At 53.7% G+C, this 17,034-nt stretch overlaps 6 protein-coding genes across 6 annotated transcripts; 3 read left to right on the top strand and 3 right to left on the bottom strand.

Annotated features, from left to right (window-relative positions):
- Window positions 1-316: 316 nt before the first annotated feature.
- QBC33DRAFT_456177 (uncharacterized protein) lies at window positions 317-1,210 on the top strand (the record flags this gene model as incomplete). The annotated part of the gene is made up of 2 exons (XM_060424797.1): window positions 317-501; window positions 580-1,210. Coding segments are annotated over 2 exons (816 nt in total), but the record flags the coding sequence as incomplete, so codon positions are not given.
- A 145-nt stretch (window positions 1,211-1,355) lies between these two features.
- On the bottom strand, window positions 1,356-3,104 carry QBC33DRAFT_456079 (putative amino-acid permease; the record flags this gene model as incomplete). The annotated part of the gene is made up of 4 exons (XM_060424794.1): window positions 1,356-1,516; window positions 1,565-2,462; window positions 2,540-2,690; window positions 2,740-3,104. The coding sequence occupies 4 exons, from the start codon at window positions 3,102-3,104 to the stop codon at window positions 1,356-1,358; spliced, it is 1,575 nt and encodes a 524-aa protein (XP_060281143.1).
- A 660-nt stretch (window positions 3,105-3,764) lies between these two features.
- On the top strand, window positions 3,765-5,169 carry QBC33DRAFT_593674 (pyridoxal phosphate-dependent transferase; the record flags this gene model as incomplete). Its single annotated transcript, XM_060431755.1, has 1 exon — window positions 3,765-5,169. The coding sequence occupies exon 1, from the start codon at window positions 3,871-3,873 to the stop codon at window positions 5,167-5,169; it is 1,299 nt and encodes a 432-aa protein (XP_060281142.1). The 5' UTR covers window positions 3,765-3,870.
- Window positions 5,170-5,212: 43 nt separating this feature from the next.
- Window positions 5,213-7,319, bottom strand: QBC33DRAFT_593671 (putative transcriptional regulatory protein; the record flags this gene model as incomplete). Its single annotated transcript, XM_060431754.1, has 6 exons — window positions 7,256-7,319; window positions 7,174-7,198; window positions 6,254-7,085; window positions 5,953-6,169; window positions 5,593-5,895; window positions 5,213-5,525 (listed from the first exon to the last, which is right to left on the bottom strand). The coding sequence occupies exons 1-6, from the start codon at window positions 7,288-7,290 to the stop codon at window positions 5,213-5,215; spliced, it is 1,725 nt and encodes a 574-aa protein (XP_060281141.1). The 5' UTR covers window positions 7,291-7,319.
- Window positions 7,320-8,184: 865 nt separating this feature from the next.
- QBC33DRAFT_593669 (uncharacterized protein) lies at window positions 8,185-12,561 on the top strand (the record flags this gene model as incomplete). Its single annotated transcript, XM_060431753.1, has 9 exons — window positions 8,185-8,443; window positions 8,485-8,658; window positions 8,695-8,804; window positions 8,869-9,149; window positions 9,239-9,463; window positions 9,940-10,269; window positions 10,336-12,260; window positions 12,319-12,400; window positions 12,515-12,561. The coding sequence occupies exons 1-9, from the start codon at window positions 8,204-8,206 to the stop codon at window positions 12,559-12,561; spliced, it is 3,414 nt and encodes a 1,137-aa protein (XP_060281140.1). The 5' UTR covers window positions 8,185-8,203.
- Window positions 12,562-14,232: 1,671 nt separating this feature from the next.
- Window positions 14,233-16,993, bottom strand: QBC33DRAFT_545284 (uncharacterized protein). Its single transcript, XM_060428549.1, has 5 exons — window positions 16,762-16,993; window positions 16,618-16,676; window positions 15,303-16,559; window positions 14,998-15,247; window positions 14,233-14,925 (listed from the first exon to the last, which is right to left on the bottom strand). The coding sequence occupies exons 1-5, from the start codon at window positions 16,852-16,854 to the stop codon at window positions 14,608-14,610; spliced, it is 1,977 nt and encodes a 658-aa protein (XP_060281139.1). The 5' UTR covers window positions 16,855-16,993; the 3' UTR covers window positions 14,233-14,607.
- Between the last annotated feature and the right edge of the window lie 41 nt (window positions 16,994-17,034).

Genomic DNA, 17,034 nt, shown 5'->3' with positions numbered 1-17,034 from the left:
GAATCAATATAAGAAAGCCGACATCATTTCAGCCTTTTAACAATTCCCCCTACAGAGACCGACTTGAAAGGACGGACAATCCGGAGATAGATTTGTGACGCAGTAGACAGCCACGCCGACAATGAGCTCCGCACCGCGATCGAAGACAGTGTTGATTACTGGGTAAGCATTCTTGACCGACGATGCTCCGATCTGCCGCTGACCATGGTGTGAAGGTGTTCGCCTGGAGGCATTGGCCAAAGAGTTCTGGGCTCGAGGTACGGCTGCTCTCTCTCTTCGATGTAAACCGAGAGACGTCTGCATGGCCAATTCTTAACACGCACGATTTCAAGGATGCCATGTCATCGCAACCGCTCGGAGACTGGAAGTCCTGACGGAATTGGCGGGATTCGGCATGAGCACGGTTTTACTCGACGTGGACAAGCAGGAGAGTATCGATGATGCCAAGAAACAGATCGAAACCATCACTGACGGGAAGCTGGATATCCTGGTCAATAATGCGTTCGTTCCTTCCCTCTGCTGATTAGTCCCTAGCTTCCCGCCCTAAACCTCGATATCCTGGCTAACTGATACCACCAGCGGCATCACCTACTACATGCCCCTCGCCGACGTTTCCCTCCCAAAGGTCCGCTCCCTCTTCGAAACGAACGTCTTCTCCGCCATGGCCGTCACAAACGCCATGCTCCCCCAGCTACTCGCCTCCAAGGGCCTCATAGTCAACATCTCCTCCGCCGCGGACCGCACCCCCTTCCCCTTCAAGGGCACCTACGCCATGACAAAGGCGGCCCTGTCGTCGTACTCGCGCACCCTGTCGGTCGAGCTCGCCGAGTTCGACGTGCGCGTCCTCAACGTCGTGACGACGTCGTTCGTGGCCACGCTGATCGGCAAGAGGGCCGAGCCCGACCCTTGGCCCGAGAATAGCCTGTACGATAGCATGCGGTTCGCGGGGCAGGGTGTCGGGGACGGGCAGCGCTTGAGCGCCGAGGATTTCGCGACGGGGGTTGCGGCGGAGGCGCTGAGGGGGAAGGGGTGGGAGATTGGGCCGTGGAGGTTCTTTGGGACGCAGGAGTCGATGAGGTTGGGGGGGATGAGCACTTTGTTGTGGATCTTGGGGTTCCTAAGTGAGGGCTGGGGGAGGTTCGTAATGCTGAGGTTGTGGCCGTTTTGGATGCTGAGAGCTGCAATCCGTGCACAGAAGAAGAATGAATAGATCGAAGAAAACGGGTTCTAAGACGATGGCAGGAGGATTGGTTGCTGGAACAAGGTCACTCCCTAGGTTGTGTGTGGCAGATTGGAGGAGTACGATGAGAAAAAGGGTACAGATATAAAATTGGGCTAATAGAAAAGTAATTATATCATTCCCGACGATCGGTGTGCAAGTCCATTCCGTGGAGCGTGACCTTGGAAGTCTTTGCCAAGATCTTGTAACAGAAGATGTTTCCCAAGAAAATGACAACGCCGATGTAGGAAGTGACGAAAGTCGAAGCGGTGAACTTGGGAACGAATGCGTTGTAGCCTAGGAGTGGTTAGCACAGACTCATCTTCGAAAGAAAACAGCACTTACCGTTGAAAAATATCACAATCATGGTCATACCCAGGGCGAAGTAGGCACCATATGGTTGAAGGAACCCACGGTAAGGGATCGAGTCCCTAGAGATACCTTGCGCCTTCATGCCCCTTGTAAACTGCACATAGGAGACGAGAATGCAGATCCAGTTCAGAGCCCCGAAGACGGTGACCAGACTGACCAAGTAACCAAAGACCTGGGACGAGCTCTTGGATGCGTTCATGTACGCAAGCACCGTAAACAGGGCGGTGAAAGCGGCGCCGGCTAGGGGCACACCCCTTGCACTCGTCCTCCCGAAGATCTTCGGCGCCTGGTTGTCGCGCGCAAGGCCGAAGAGAGTTCGGGAACCGATGTAGATGTCTGAGTTTGCCGCACTGAGGACGAACACTAAAAGACACCCATTGACCACATCAGGGAAGACCGGGATCCCGGCCAGCTGGACGGCAATGACAAAAGGGCTGGCGGCAGCGCCGGTGCTTTGCTTGGTGCCACCAATAAGCCTGTCGTTGGTATACGGAACGGCCATCCCCAAGACGAGAGCCCCTATGATGTAGAAGAATACGATGCGCCACAGCGTCTGCCGAATGGCCTTTGGCACTGTCTTCCTCGGGTTCGGTGCCTCGCCGAATGCCGCGCCGACTACCTCGGTACCGGTATAGGCAAAGCAGGCTTGCACCATGGCTGCCCAGAAACCGAGGAATCGTCCGGTCGAGCCATCTGCCAAATAAGTTCCAAAGGCGCCGGGGTTTCTCCAGTATGAGAAACCAATCCGTTGGCGGGAAGGCTGACCTCCCATCGAGATGATGAAGCAGGTGAGAATGAGCGTGGTGAGGACCAGAAGCTTCACGGCCGACATCCAGAACTCGGCCTCGCCAAAGAAAGATACAGGAAGCACCTAATTATCAAACAGTTTGCGTTAGTCTTGCTTCTGTACTGCCGTAGGATGGCAGAACGGATGAAAGGGGGCCTCACGTTGATGATAATAATCACGACGGAAAATGTGGCGACGAAAATCGCGACATTGAGATCGGGCCGCCAGTACTGAATTATGATCCCCGCGGCAGTGAGATTATTTGGGAGAACTATCGCGTATTTGAGAAAGTAGTTCCATCCGGTAGCGTAGCTGTCCATCTGTTAGTATGAGCTCAGGCATATGTCCCTATGTCTCTTACCCCAGTGCTGGGTCGACGAAGCGGGTGGAATATCCGGCAAAGGCCCTGTCCGTTGGGAACATAGTGGCCATTTCCCCCAGTGCCGTCATGGTAAAATAGATCACCGCGCCGATAACGATGTACGCGATGAGGAGACTGGCGGGCCCGCCACGGACAAGACCCGTTCCAGTCCCGATGATGAGGCCGGTCCCAATGGCACCGGCAACTGCTATCATGGATACGTGACGCTCCTTGAAGTCGCGGCGGAGGGTGTTCGTCGGCCCGGACCCGCCCTCGGTAGTTGTCATGACCGGGTGTAGGTCAGAGGTGTCTTGGCCAGCAGCCTCTTTGGCACTTTCATCCTTATCAGAATGTTGGTGACCCATGATGCGAAGGGGGATAGCAGAGATGGGGCTGTTGAGGGATCGTATTGGACCAGAGGGAGAGAGAGTCGTAGAAAGAGAGCTGAGGATCGAGCTCTGCAACTTCCACGGCCTGGTGCTTGGTGCTTGGTGCTTGCTGCTTTTATAGCAAACAGAGGAGATGTATTCCCCCTTAGATCCCACCTATCGAGATATGGCTCAACACTGAAGCAATGGACACCTTCTCTCCGACCCAAAGATAAGCCCAAAATTTGCGGCTACTAGTAGCCGATATCATTCCCCATTATCGATATCGACCGATTTAGCGGGATCCGCCTACCTGGCTAAGGCCGGGGGCATGCGGGGGAGCTCCCCCTGTCGCCCCGCTTATGGAGGTCGAACTCCGTTTTTAGCGCCTTGTTATGCTTGGCTATCAAGCCGAACCGCCGATCCGGCAGTCGCCGTGCGTCATCCAGGATCCAGACCTTCCCCGGATTCTCTTGCATGTGGAGAGACGGAGTTGCACCTCCATGCCGGTCACGCTGACGATGATCGGTGGCTGTAGAGCAACCCCGCGGGGTTCTCCTGACACAGATGCTACTCACATCCAGTCTGCGCTATTACAAACAACCCCCCCGACATCGGTCAGCGGGCTGGGTGGTTCGAATCGATAAAAGAGGGCACCGGCGAAGTAATTAGAAGCCAAATAATCTAGCACTTAATTTCTCCGAAGCTCAGTCGCCGAACATCCCACCCCCCAGCTCTTGGTGAGAACCAACCCTCTATCATCATGCCAGCAGTTCACGTCGAAAAGTCCTCTAACGGACTTGCAACCTCGATCAACGGGGACACCAAGGAGTACTCAGCTCTACAAGCGGACGACGAGTCCAGATTCTCGATATTCCGTCGACTTGTTCCCATTGTTGCAGATGACACTGTCACGTACCTCAATGCGTCGTTCGCGCCGCCATCGAACCTGGTTGTCCACGACGCCATCTGCCAGTACAGCTCCGAAGCTCTGCGCCATCCTTCGCCCAAACCCCGCTGGCAAGAGGCTGTCGAGGAGACCCGGGAGCTCGTTGCCAAATACATCAATGCTGACTCGTCGGCCATTGCGTTCACACGAGACACCACCGAGGCTCTGGGTTCTTTCATCCAGGGAATTCGCTTCCAGCCGGGCGACAACGTCGTCATCCTGGACACCGAGCATCCCAACCACGCCTACGCATGGATGTCACTCCGTCAGGCCGGGCTCGAGGTGCGACAGGTCCCCACCATTGCCGAGGCGGAGCGAACAGGGAAAGTCGTTGCTGCAAACGCGGCGACTTTTGCCCCGTACGTTGACCGTCGGACACGGGCAATCGGCCTCAGCTCTGTCATGTTCCATAGCGGACAGTGGAACGACATAGCCGATATTTGCACTGCCTACCGACCCAAGGGCATTCACATCGTCGCAGACGTAACACAACAGGTCGGATTCGCACGTATCGATGTCCGGAGTCTGGGCGTATCTGCAGCGGCTTTCTCTCTACATAAGGGACTCAACTGCCCCACGGGCCTCGCGGTGCTCTATGTCGACACGGATGTCATCTGCGAAATGGACCCTATCCCACCCATTGTCGGGTACGGCGCCGTGAGCAATGCTCGCTCCGATCTTCTGGTCCCCGCGGATCCCATCGTCTACCATCCCACGGCTCGACGCTACGAACACCTGAACCTCAGCCTGATTGCCGTGGCTGCAGCGAAAGCCTTCCTCAAGTTCTATCTCGAGGTCATGGGCCCCGAAGCTGTTGAGAGACACCTTTACGCATTGGGCGATGCGTTATACCAAGAATGCAAGGGTCTCGGAATTGGGATTGTTGGCCCTAAGAATCGGAAGGAACATGCACCGCACCTGTACATCTTGGATTTGCACAACACGGGGTGGGTTGAGCACCTCAAGGACGCTGGCATAATTGTGACTCCGTATCGGCTGGGTATCAGGGTCTCTTTTGGGTTCTACAATAACTTTGAGGACGTTAAGAAGCTTTCACTTGCCGTTCGAGCGGGCTTGGATGCGGGTATTCCAACCACAGGGCGAAATATGTAATTATCAGTACCCAGGCTAGTAGACCATAGGAATCTCCACACAACTATAGTACAGGACCTCTCATCTGCTGCCCCAGTTTCCAAGTCATGGAACATTCGTCGAGAGCCCGTGCCAAGTAACTCGATTCCTCTAGGGCGCCGAAGACGGCCAAACAGCGGGCCGCCTGCACCAGACCGTATATAAGAACAAAGGGCGCGTACCGCAGTCCATACTGGGATCGATATTTTCGCAGGATAGCCGTGACATCTCGTGCCGATGAGAGACAATACTCTCGGGCGCTCTTTTGGTCGGCAGTCGCATCATCGGATGTCGCTGAGTCAAAGTTCAACGCGATACGGGCGCTATGAAAGAGGAGACTAATTACATGTGGTACGTCAATCAGTGAATATTTAATGGGGGAGGTGAAGTCGCAAGGATACTGACTGTAACGCTGCCACGCATGGGATTAGCCGGCTGCTAGGGGGCTCCCATTTGCACCACTGTGCGCAGTGAGGCAACGACGATTGCAAACGGCTCAGGTCCAGATTTAGGCTGTCGAGACATGCCTGCTGACCCAGTACATCTAGAGTCGATCGCGAGGAGAATACCGTGGCCAGCATGCGCTCGATAATACTGGAGATGCGTATTTGTGCTTGGAAGCAAGGTATCAGTGGCTTTGCCTCGCCGAAGTCTCCTTCTCTTTTGTCAAAGCCCACTGGAAGCCAGTTTTCCATCTCTGGGAAGTCACTGGGCACAAGAGTTAGTATTGAAGAGGGCCAGGCAGAAAGGAACCCATGATCTTACGGCAGTCTCTCCAGGACCTCAACCTCGGCATCGGCGTAGAAGAAGTACACTGGTCTGCCTAGAATCAGGCTGATCAACTTATCGGAGGTGTAGCAACCCCAATAGATGCGCCTGCGTATCTCGACATCCTCGGCGGTTGCCAGCGATGTATCATGGGAGGCCCAATATTTCGGGTCCCTTTGAAAGCCGAGATCCTGAGCCATTCGGAATGCAATGCCTGTTTCCGCAATCGTTCATTGTCAGTAGCCAAACTCTTCAATGAGTGTCCTTGTTGATATTTCTGCCAACATCGGTGTCTCACCTGAGAATCCCCAACCCTTGGACAGGTTGCCTCGCCCAATCTCGTAGAATGCCAGGCAAAGAAAGGCCTGGACCGTGGCGATCGAAGGTCGGGTCAACCCAGACACTATGAGAATGGTCTCGGCAGCGACGAAGAACTGCTCGCTGGACTGCCGATCAAGGTCTTCGGGCGACATCAATAGTCCCAGGGCACATACAGAGAGGAGGAGCGCCGACGACCAGTACTTGCAGTTCCGCCGATCGCCAAAGTGGTCCCGCAAAAACGCCTCGCGGTAGATGAACATGAAGTGGGGGTACTGCCACTTGAAGAACTGCATGAGTGCGTCCGTGATCAGCTCATTGTGCATGTTGATTCCAAAGTGTTCGGCGACGTGATCGAAGTTGGAGTCATCGTTGGCAGAGAAGGAGGACGGGTGAGCGGGCTGGCCCATGATGCAGCCCCCGGTTCCATTTCCTGTCAGCGCGCCAAGTTGGGCGTGGTAGATACTCGTCGGGCCGTGATATATGAGTGAACCCTGAGGTCCTGGCTCGAGATTGGCTTGACGGCGGCGGACGGGTCCTGCTGCTCCAGCGCTCGGCTCTCCGGGTGGTGTTTGGCTAGTGCTAGTCAAGTGATGGTCGCCGAAGTGTGTTTGTTTTAAAATGACATCTCGCTCCTGTGGTGGTACAGCTTGGACACGCCTGATGTATGACTCGAGCCAGGCGATCCTGTTCTCGAGTCCCGCGACATATTCTGCCGATGCGGGTCGTCTCTTCCGGTCGAGCTCGCGGTACTCGCAAATGTGGTTTGCCACTGTACAATTTTCACATGGCTCGGTTCGTGAGCATCTTAGCTATGCAATCATGAGCAATCGTCCGAGGCAGCGTGAGACTGTGAGAGCGTTCGTCGGGAAAGGCCAAGCCTTTCTGGCATCTAGCTACCTTTCGGAATTGACATCTCTTGCACCTAAACCATGTGTTAGTTTTGGGGAAAACAAGGGAAATCAGGGGAAGAGTCATTTACGAGATCCGTTTCTTGGGTGTCGAAGTCGTGTTCATGATACTGACATGACATGCTTTATTAACTCTAGGCTGCGTGTTTTGTTGCTGGGGGGAGCGGGGTTCTCGGGCTTATATCCTGGATCCGATAGCCGATGAAGTTGAACAAGGTAATGCCACTAGTCCCACTTTTAAGTACTAATTACCTATTTACAAGTTGTCGGCTTAGTCTTAGGACCTGCAACCTCGCGTGCTGTCGCAGATTCGGCGTGGTGTGCGTGTGCATGGCCAAGGAGATGGCGAAGCTGGCTGGATGGGCATGGGGAACTCACTCAGGGATGAATGTAGCTAGCTAGGCCTACCGAGTACTTTTGGCAGTAAAATGAACTCTTCCTGCATAACCGAGGAAGAGCTACAGGGGCACGGAAGTAGTCCGCTTCAATATTGAGCTCGTCTCCACGGGCAGGGGCATTTGGCTATTCAGGCAGGGGCCAACCACGGAACAAGTGACATAGATGGCAACAGCAAGCAACAGAGACGGCGTTTGCCCAGTCGAATCGGACAGCTGCGGCTTCCCCGGGCAGCTCAACAAGATAGACCTCAGGGCATTCGGCTCTCATTAGGCGAATAAATTGGTCGATGTACTGCGTTAAGAGGTTGAAGTGAGTGTCGCCGATGGGATCTAGTGTAGGCAGCAATAGCGACAGCGACGGCTAGCCAAATGCCCCTACCAGTTAAATGGCCCTGCTTGAATAGCTGAATGCCCCTGAATAGCTGAATGCCCCTGCTCAAATACCTAACTGCCCCTGCCCGAATAGCCAAATGCCCCTGCCCTGGCAGTTAAATGCCCCTTCCCGAATACCTAACCGCTCCTGCGCGAATAGCTAAATGCCACTGCTCAACCCATAATTGACATTCAAGCTCCATTCACCGCTACCATCAACGCTGCGCCCTCTAGCCCCGGTTCGACACAATGGCGCCAAACACAAACGTCCGCGCCGCTACACCAGACCCATATGCTGTATTCTCAGCTTGCGTTGCCGGGTTGTCTCTTGTATTCGTCGTGTTAGGCAAGACCTTCTGTTCCCAACTCATTGCCGTTTTCGAGGCGTTTGACGGCGACATCCAGTCAGAACCTCCCAAACCAAAGGAGACAACGACGCTGGATGACTTCATGACCATCCGAAGGAAGTTGCCCTGCTCTCGCTCGACGGTGGCGGAGTGCGGGGGTTGTCTTCGCTCAGAATCTTGCAGAGGCTCATGGCCTCGATCGACCCGGTCAACCCCCCGAAGCCTTGCGACTACTTCGACATGATCTGTGGAACTTCCACCGGAGGTCTTATCGTCATTATGCTTGGAAGGCTGGAGATGAATGTCGACGATTGCATTCGCGAGTACCAGCAACTCTCGTCTCGAGTATTCACCAAGGTTCGACATAGGCTAGACTGGAAGGGAAACTTGCAGGGCCGCTTCGATCACTTGGAGCTCGAGGAAGGGATTAAGGACCTTGTTCGGCGGCTCCATATGTCGGAAAATGAGCTATTCCAGCAGCCGAACGGTTCAAAGTGCAAAACGTATGTTTCATGTGCCGATTTTTCTTGGAAGATTGACATGATTAATTACTGATGGAACGTCAAGTTTCGTGTGCTGCATGAGCAAGCAGACGTCTGACATTGTGGTTTTTCCAAGCTACTCCTCCAAAGTATGGCGGTCACCTCTGCTTGGTCGGCTTCGGATCTGGGAGGCTGCGAGAGCAACGTCTGCTGCAACGTCCTTCTTCGAGCCGCTCGAAATCGACGGCCAGATTTTCGCCGACGGAGCCACGGGGGCAAACAACCCAATCCACGAGATCTGGGCAGAGGCTTCGTCCTTGTTCAGTCCGCCAGCCGACGAGGCTTGGAGATTGGAGAACCATATCCGTTGCTTGGTTTCCATGGCACGGGGGTTCCGTCGCTAAAGCCGTTTGGCCCCGGAATTGGTGAAGTTGCTGCGGCATTGAAGGCCATAGCTACCGAGTCAGATGCAAAATCCCAGCAGTTTCAACGCCTTCACTCGCCAGTAGTGAAGAGGGGCGCAGTATTTCGGTTCAACGTCCAGCATGGACTCGAAGACGTCGGGTTAGAAGAAGCGAGTCGCTTAGGAGACATTGAGGCAGCGACAGATCGCTATTGCTCAACACAAGCCATAGCACAGCAGCTCGAAGACTGTGCAATAAAGTTGCGGCAGCGGTTCTGTAAGCCAAATCTCTTCATGCTGGGTTCTACATGCCCCCATTGACATAGCCGACAGGGACTCCGACCGCCATCTCAAAGATCGAGATTCAACGCAAACTTGTCTCAGCTCAGCATTTTTACGGGGTCCATGTCGCCAAGACAGGTCCGGATGCAGAAACCTTTGCCCACACTGTCGCGTTTCAACAATGGTTATCTAGAAGCTCTCCCACAATTGTGTGCACAACAAACAGCAAGGTGGAAGGAACGCCATACCCTTTAGCCTCTTCTCTGGCGAAGATTATCACAGCCAAGTCTGATTGCCAAGTGATATACGTGGACTGCTTCCGCGTTGCGAGTGCACCTTCGCAGCATCGGCTGCGAACGCGTGTTGCAGAACTTCAACAGGAGTTAAATGACGAGTCCGTCGAGGAGCACTTGACCCTTTGAGTGTTGGAGGCTGTTTTCTGTCAATTGTTCGGGCTATGTCCGGATCCAGATGGCGCGTTGAGCTCCTACAACGACAGGCTGGCTGAAACCGAGGCGTCCGGCTTTCAATCTCACATCCAGGCGAGCGGACTGCCTGGAGAGAATAACCTCCTTCCCTTGACCCTGCATCTACTCCAGTTCATGCCAAAGAAAGTGCTGTTAAGTATCGACGGCATTCACCGGCTAAAAGACTCGGCCAGGAAGAGGCTGGTATCTCAGACGACCTGGCTAGGACAACACGACGCCACGTTACAATCGATGCTCTGTGGGGATTCAGCTTTCATTAGTGCTGATGACACTACTGGTGCTGCTGTGGTGACAGACGACACAGAGGCCCAAGGTGCGTCAACAAAACACAACAGCTAATATAGGTGCAGCGGAGACAAGAGCTAATCGCTGCATTTAGAATGTCTTGGGTCCTTGTCATTTCAGGAGATAAACGTGCGGAGGAGTCAGGTTCCTCCAGCTGCCGAGGGTACAACGTCGTGGATCTGGGACCATGCCGTGTATCGCTCGTTTGCAGCCAGGGACAACGGCACCCTCTGGCTTCAAGGCAAGCCAGGAAGCGGCAAGTCTGTTCTGGCAAGGTCAATCAAGCACCGTCTGCTGGGAGCTTCTATTGCTCAGGCGTCTCCCATGGCGGGGGTACTAGTTGGCGATTGGTTTTACCACAGGCGACGCGGTGGTGGATTTGTGCGGCACGAGTCCCTCGTCCGTTCCCTTCTATTCCACTTCTTTCAGCAAGATCGGACCTTGTTCCAGGAATTCTTCAGATGCGCATACAGGCCAATGGATCTTCAAGAGCCTGCGCCCTGGACTTGGGATCTCCTGTCCGGTATTCTGATTCGCATCTGCCAGAGCTCGCGCCGTATCTTCTGCGTCGTTGACGCAGTGGACGAAGCAGAGAGCACCGCGATGCTGGCGTTGATCAGGTCCGCGACCGATTCCGAAACCCGTTCGAAAGTGAGGTTCATAATATTGAGCCGGCCAAACGTCTATATCAGCAGAGAGATGAAGTCGCTTCCATGTATTGTTGTCGAAAACCAAAACACCAAGGATATTGAGAGGGTTATCGACCTGGGCCTCTCCTCGCTGCGCCAAACCATGCATCACTTGGATTTTGACACACCCAATCCAGCGCATCCCCCATCTCGTCGTCTTCCGAGGCATGCGACTATGCGTCGGCCACGCTATAGGTCTCTAGCCACTTCTGCAGCCAGGGAGGACAGGGCCCTCAGCGACATTCGCAAGGATCTCCAGGCCAAGGCCCGAGGCTCCATTCTTTGGGTGCAGCTAGTCTTGGACAGGTTGATTCAGGAAGCTGCCGAAAACGAGGGCGTCACACTCGAAGACCTCAGGAAATTGATGAACCGTATCCCCGAAGAGCTGGCAGAGTACTACAAGCAGATTGAGAAGGACATCACCACATCTCGGTCACCGCAGATGGTACGAGAGACACGCCAGGCCCTGATGTGGGTTTGTGCAACTCCTGAACTGGGAGACGTTACGCTTGAGGGGCTGTGGGAAGCGCTGGCTCTCTTGAAAGACGATTTCGAAGCCCAAGCGTTGGAAGAAGTCTGGGAGCAACAGATCCCCGTCTCTTCATACGACGAACTGTGGCGCAAGGTTCAGTGCATCTGCGGATCGTTGGTCGAGATTTTCAACCCTGGACTGTCAGCTGACGAGTCTCGCATATACCGTTACTGCGCCGCATCGGTTGTACAGCTGATGCACCAGTCCGTGCGAGACTTTCTGTGCAACTCCGATGCCGCCGGAGGGCTTCATTTCACCTTGGAAGAGGCAAGAGGCTTTGTCCACAGTCATCTGGATCGATACCTGCACCTCTTGGTAGATGGAAACTCCAGAATCAGCTCCGACGGACCATGCGAGCCACAGTTTGTAGTCGATTGGCTGAATGACCAAAAGCTCTTGCGGTTAGCCAGCAAGTTAGGGAAGGAAAGGCATGCGCCAATCCTGGGGGCAGCACGGTCTATTAGGGGTTGGGTACTCCAATATCCTATCGCAGGGTCCCAAGAGGCCCAGATGATCTCTACCATACGAGATCCAGCAGGCTTCGAAGTCCAGGATGAATTTGACGTGGGTGACCGTGATGAAATGCTCAAAATTGGGCGTATCCTCCATCACGCGTGCATCGAAGGCCTTGACACGGCAGTGCAAAACATCTTCTCCATGCCTTTTGGGTCGGCGCGGTCGCCAGCTTGTGTGCGGATACTCTCCGCGTGCGTGTTTGTTGCCGCTTCTAGATACACAAGTCCGAGGGTCACGGTCGAGCTCGGTCTTGATGAGGTCGCTCGACCCTACCCCTACCATGTCAGCATGTCTCCAGGATATAAACCCTTCGGCACACCGGGCATTTCACTCCCGTCAGCCCAACAACCACACCAAACGGCCAAAAGGCCACACTGGGGGGCCCAACTTCCTTCTGTCCAAGTGGAAGATACCAATAGCGAGTGGGTCACATCACCGTGGAGAGTCACTCTATCAGTGGATAAGGAGAATTGCGGCGGCGAGGTTGTAATGGATTTCACACAGTGGTGTCCTTTCCTTGACTTGGTTTGTGGTAGTAAGAGAAGAAGACTTGGTCTATCAACGGAAGTACAGCGAGGGTTAAAAGGCGGCGAAGAGCATGATGACCGAATAATACCTGCGACTGATGACGTGGAGGATGCCATCGGCAGGTTCTGTATGCAACTCACTCAACAGGATTAGGTTTGTATGCAAAACAACATGCAAATATTCAATTTACAACGCCTTTGCTTCCTCCTTTGACAAACCAGCCAAGTATCCAACACTTGCTCTCACGAGCTGCATCACCAATTGCACCTCCTCCAATGTTCTCGGCGCATAAATGAACATGTAGTTCGAAGGCAATAGATTGAGAGGCTTGCCAGCGACCACACTCCTCTGCGCAAAACCCGACTTTACGGCCAGCTCGCAGTCCCTGGGTGCTAGAGTCATATGAAGGGAGTAGTCGATTTGCGTCGACCCGTCAGCTTTGGAGTGATGGTGGATGTGAGCCATCTCGCGGTGGAGGACATTTTCGACCAAGTTTTGGACGAAAGGGTTGGCGGAGGGTTGGTGTGAAGGTGCGAGGAAAACGGATTGACCGTGTTTCTCGAAGTAGCTGGTCTGGGATGAGAGGAGGGTGGGGTTGTGGGCAACGAGAGTTTCCATTTCGGAGACGATGGCCTTGTTTGTCGATTAATTAGCGGTAAGTAGACGGGAATGAAAAGAGGAGAGGGTGGAAGATGAGAGGGCGGAAGAGGAGGGGAGATGCAGACACGCGAGCTTCGGAAAGCACGTACTTTGGCCACTTCGTCCGCAGGGATTTGATCAAGCTGCCTATTTGGAACAGGATGTCTCCCCACTGTCGGCCTCACGCCATCCCGTCTCCTCGTTCCCCATTCCTTCTCGCCCAGCCATGAACGGTCATCATCCCCTTGGTCAATCAACTCCTGATAGTACGATAGCTCGAGCGGTGGATTCTGATACCGAAACGCAAGTATATTTGTCGAGATCCAGCCTTTGAAGTTGTGAGGAAGTCCTCCAGGAGAGAGGCGCTTGTAGGCTCTAAAGTCTCGATAGAGGATGATGAGAAATGGGGCGAGAATAATGGAGCCAGTGATGAGGATGCGGCCATCTGGGTGGCATTTGTGAAGTAAGCCAGATGTGAACTGCGAGAACGAACTCATCGCAAGGTAATTAGAGAGAAATTAAGATGGTGTCTGATGATACTCAAGGTAATCGAGAGGTTGAGCTGGTCCTCTTCCATATATAAAGCTTCCACGAAACTATCTGCTTTGGCTGGCTTTATATTCACGCCTGCACTTAGATTAAAGTGACTGGGAGACGAACTCCTGGATCTCGGAACATCGACCGACGGGTGGGATTCCGGTGATTCCGACCCGAGAGCGGGGAATATGAGATGGTCGAGAGGGGCAAAGCTAATCTATGGATAACAGCTAGCTGCTTTGCCCAATCCCTGCGGACTTGAGTGGTCTAATTCGGGCGATAGGGCTGAATTACATTGATCACGCGGTGAGTATCAGCTCTTCTGCTTCCAAGTCGGTTTCCTTCGCTCCAGACTCTAGTCATTCTGCCTGGTCTAATTAGACTAATTCGAGTAGGTTTGGATAACTTATGTCTGCCCGGTCCTTGTCTCGTGTCTAGTCCACCCGTGCAATCTTACACCCGCAAGTGATCAACATTATGGGAACCACCGCGAACGAACAAGTGATGCACGATGTTACGGGTGAAAAGATGGGGGTTTTTCCCCGTGTCCCGGCGGGTTACCTTCTGCCAAGTCTGCTGCCTCACACATTTCAGTTTGACACACTGCCTACTGGTAATTACCATCATTGTGACCGGAACACCAACCGGCGTGGCCTTAGCCAGAAACCAAGGGTAATTATGGCTTAAACACGGCGATGATGTGCGGTGCTTTATGTCGCATAGAATCAGCACTATCGTGGAAGCCACGTCTAATTAATCGGTACACACAAAGATCGCTCGAAGAATACTCGTCCATACTAACTCGGTGGCTGCTGGGTGAACTCCCGTCCATCAGCCATGTTTCCTTGAAGCCCATCGCCGGGTGTTTGCAACTAATTAATTAATTGGAAGAAGAAGCAGCACCGAAGAGTGAGGAAAACATATCCTAATCCGTTTGCTCCATATCGAATGACCAGGGCAGGACGGAAGAGGCTTGTTGGGTGAACATCTGCCACAGATTGTCGTCAGGCTCAAAGCCGAGGGCGTTATCGGATGTCAAGGATGGCATCCAGTTCGTGTTGAGTTGAGCCTGTCTTTGAGAGCCGTTCATATCCGGGAGGGCGGTAGAGGTGTTGGATAGTTGATCGGACTGGAGTAATCGCCGTGACACGAGGTTCACGATGAGGGGGAACTGCTTGACGTAGTCGGTGTAACCGTATCTGCCGTACTCCTGCTGACAAGCCTCACAACCCCTTTTCAGCATCTGGTTAGGGTCAGCCGCGGGCACTCCATTGTTGATTCCATGTGTATGACTAGGCCTGTTAACAGTGCTCACCTGAAAGTCATCGAACGTGCTGGGATCAATCGGGCTGGTGAGAAGTCGGAGGGCGATAATATACGTCCCAGTTAAAGGATATGCGAGGGAAATTGGGGGTCGACGCTCGAGAGGGATTTGCAGCAGGTTGTCGAGGATCCTCAAAATGGCCCTCGCGCTCTCTACGCAAGGGATTCGGCCAAAACCCAGGGCAGACATCCGTGAGCTGGTATCACTGATGAACAATCCGACGCTGTGGAGCATGATCGTGCTGGCTCCATGTCAGAATTCGATGGGAATACCCAAGTGTAAGAAGCTGGACTTACGCGTGATGATACGCCAAAACCATCAAGATTTCTGGACCACCTCGGACAGAAGGTGATTTCAGGAGTCCACCACCGCTTCTTCCCGCTCCTTCGACGATCATTGTCCACTGTCGTAGCTCGGCATCGAACTTGGCGATCAGATTAATCGCTTCGCCGGTGTTGCTGCGTCCCAACAAATTCGTCTCAAATACCTCAGTTCTTAGGGCAGAGAGAATATTAGCGAGCTTGACAAACGAAGACCACGTGTCGGTGTTCGGCAGCGAGGGTATGTCCAAACTCTGTTCGATGAACGCAAAAGGTCGTCCGCAAACGAAGGCGAGACAACGATCGAGGCAGTACAGGACCCACCAAAGGAAAGTGTCCTTCACTTTTGAAGCTTGTTTGTGCAAACCGCAGCCTTGAGCCATCCGGATCGCTGTGCCAGCGAGTGACCATGCCAAGCCAGGTTTCTGTCTGGACAGCAGGAGAATTATTGTCATCGTGAGAGCTCGGATGCCGGACAAGCTAGGTTGAGCGATGATGCCGCCTATCATTGACCAGGCTTGGTCGAACAGCCGCGATTCCAGCTCTGGAGATGAACTTCGGGAAGCGCCAATCGCGAGTGCGATGCTGAGCTGCATGACCTCGGCATAGGAATGTTGATCCTTATGAGTCGACGAAAGTGAAAGCAAGACTGTACGAGGAGTGATCGGGAAGAATTGGTGATGATACGTGAGATACAAGTGGAGGAGATCGTGCATGATGGGTGCAGTCGGCCACGTTAGCGAGGCAGGATTGGGCGGTCCCATGGCTGCGATGCTGTCGGAAGTACGTTGACCATCGCGGGGAAAGCTGAGATCCATTGTGACTTCTTCGAATTCTTTGGTGGTTCGAGTGAAACCCATGACTGAACTCTCATCGTTCACCATTCGGGGCCATTCGGCCTCGTCGCTCTCTCGGTCATGGTCCCATAACTGGTCAACCTCTTCCCCCGGCTGCACAGAATCTTCAAGAGCGAGTGCTGGTGGCGATGCCCCTCCTCCCGAACCCACTGCTGCTAAGGGTTTCCCCATCTCCGGACGATGCGAGCCGTTCGAAGCTTGTGCAGACGATCCCATTCCACTGATAAGTCTCTCCAGCATGCTCTCCATACGGTCAATTCGGGCTGTCAGAGTCGAAACGTCGCCATATGTAGACACTTCGCTTTTCTGCTGTTGACCGGCACGACGACGCTCTGGAGGAGCAAGACCTGTCTTTTTCGGATGCGTGGTGACGCAACTGAATCTGTCAGTCAGTCATCATGCCACCACTCATCTGAGCCCCGAACTGAGCTCACTCATCATATTGAGCCACACGACAAGGTCCACACCGCGGCTGTTGCTCATCGCATCGAATCTGCCGGAATGTAATTATCAGCAGTTGTAATCAACTCAGATAATCTTTGGATCAATTACTTCCGCAAATCAATGCGGGAACTCACCTTGCGCTGCCGGCAACGGTCACACGCGCGACTCAGCCTCGTGCGCTTGGCAGCACGCGTATGCATTTCCTCGATAGGTGAATCGGATGACATGGCTCGGAATCGCTGATGGAACGGAAAACGGAGTGCATAGACAACATTGAGAAATGCGGAGGTGGCGTAGAGTTGTACCCACTCTCAATCGGAGCGGAACGGAGTGTTTTCCGTTCCGTGGCGTTGCCGAGGATGAAGCTTGCCGGACAAGTCGTGGCGTTTTGGTTTACCTTCGGAATT

The sequence above is a fragment of the Phialemonium atrogriseum genome (assembly GCF_030411735.1).
Source record: "Phialemonium atrogriseum strain 8032-3 unplaced genomic scaffold QBC33scaffold_21, whole genome shotgun sequence".
Taxonomy (NCBI): Eukaryota; Fungi; Ascomycota; class Sordariomycetes; order Cephalothecales; family Cephalothecaceae; genus Phialemonium; species Phialemonium atrogriseum.
Note: the sequence above shows the minus strand (reverse complement) of the source record. Positions and strands in the feature narration are given on the sequence as shown.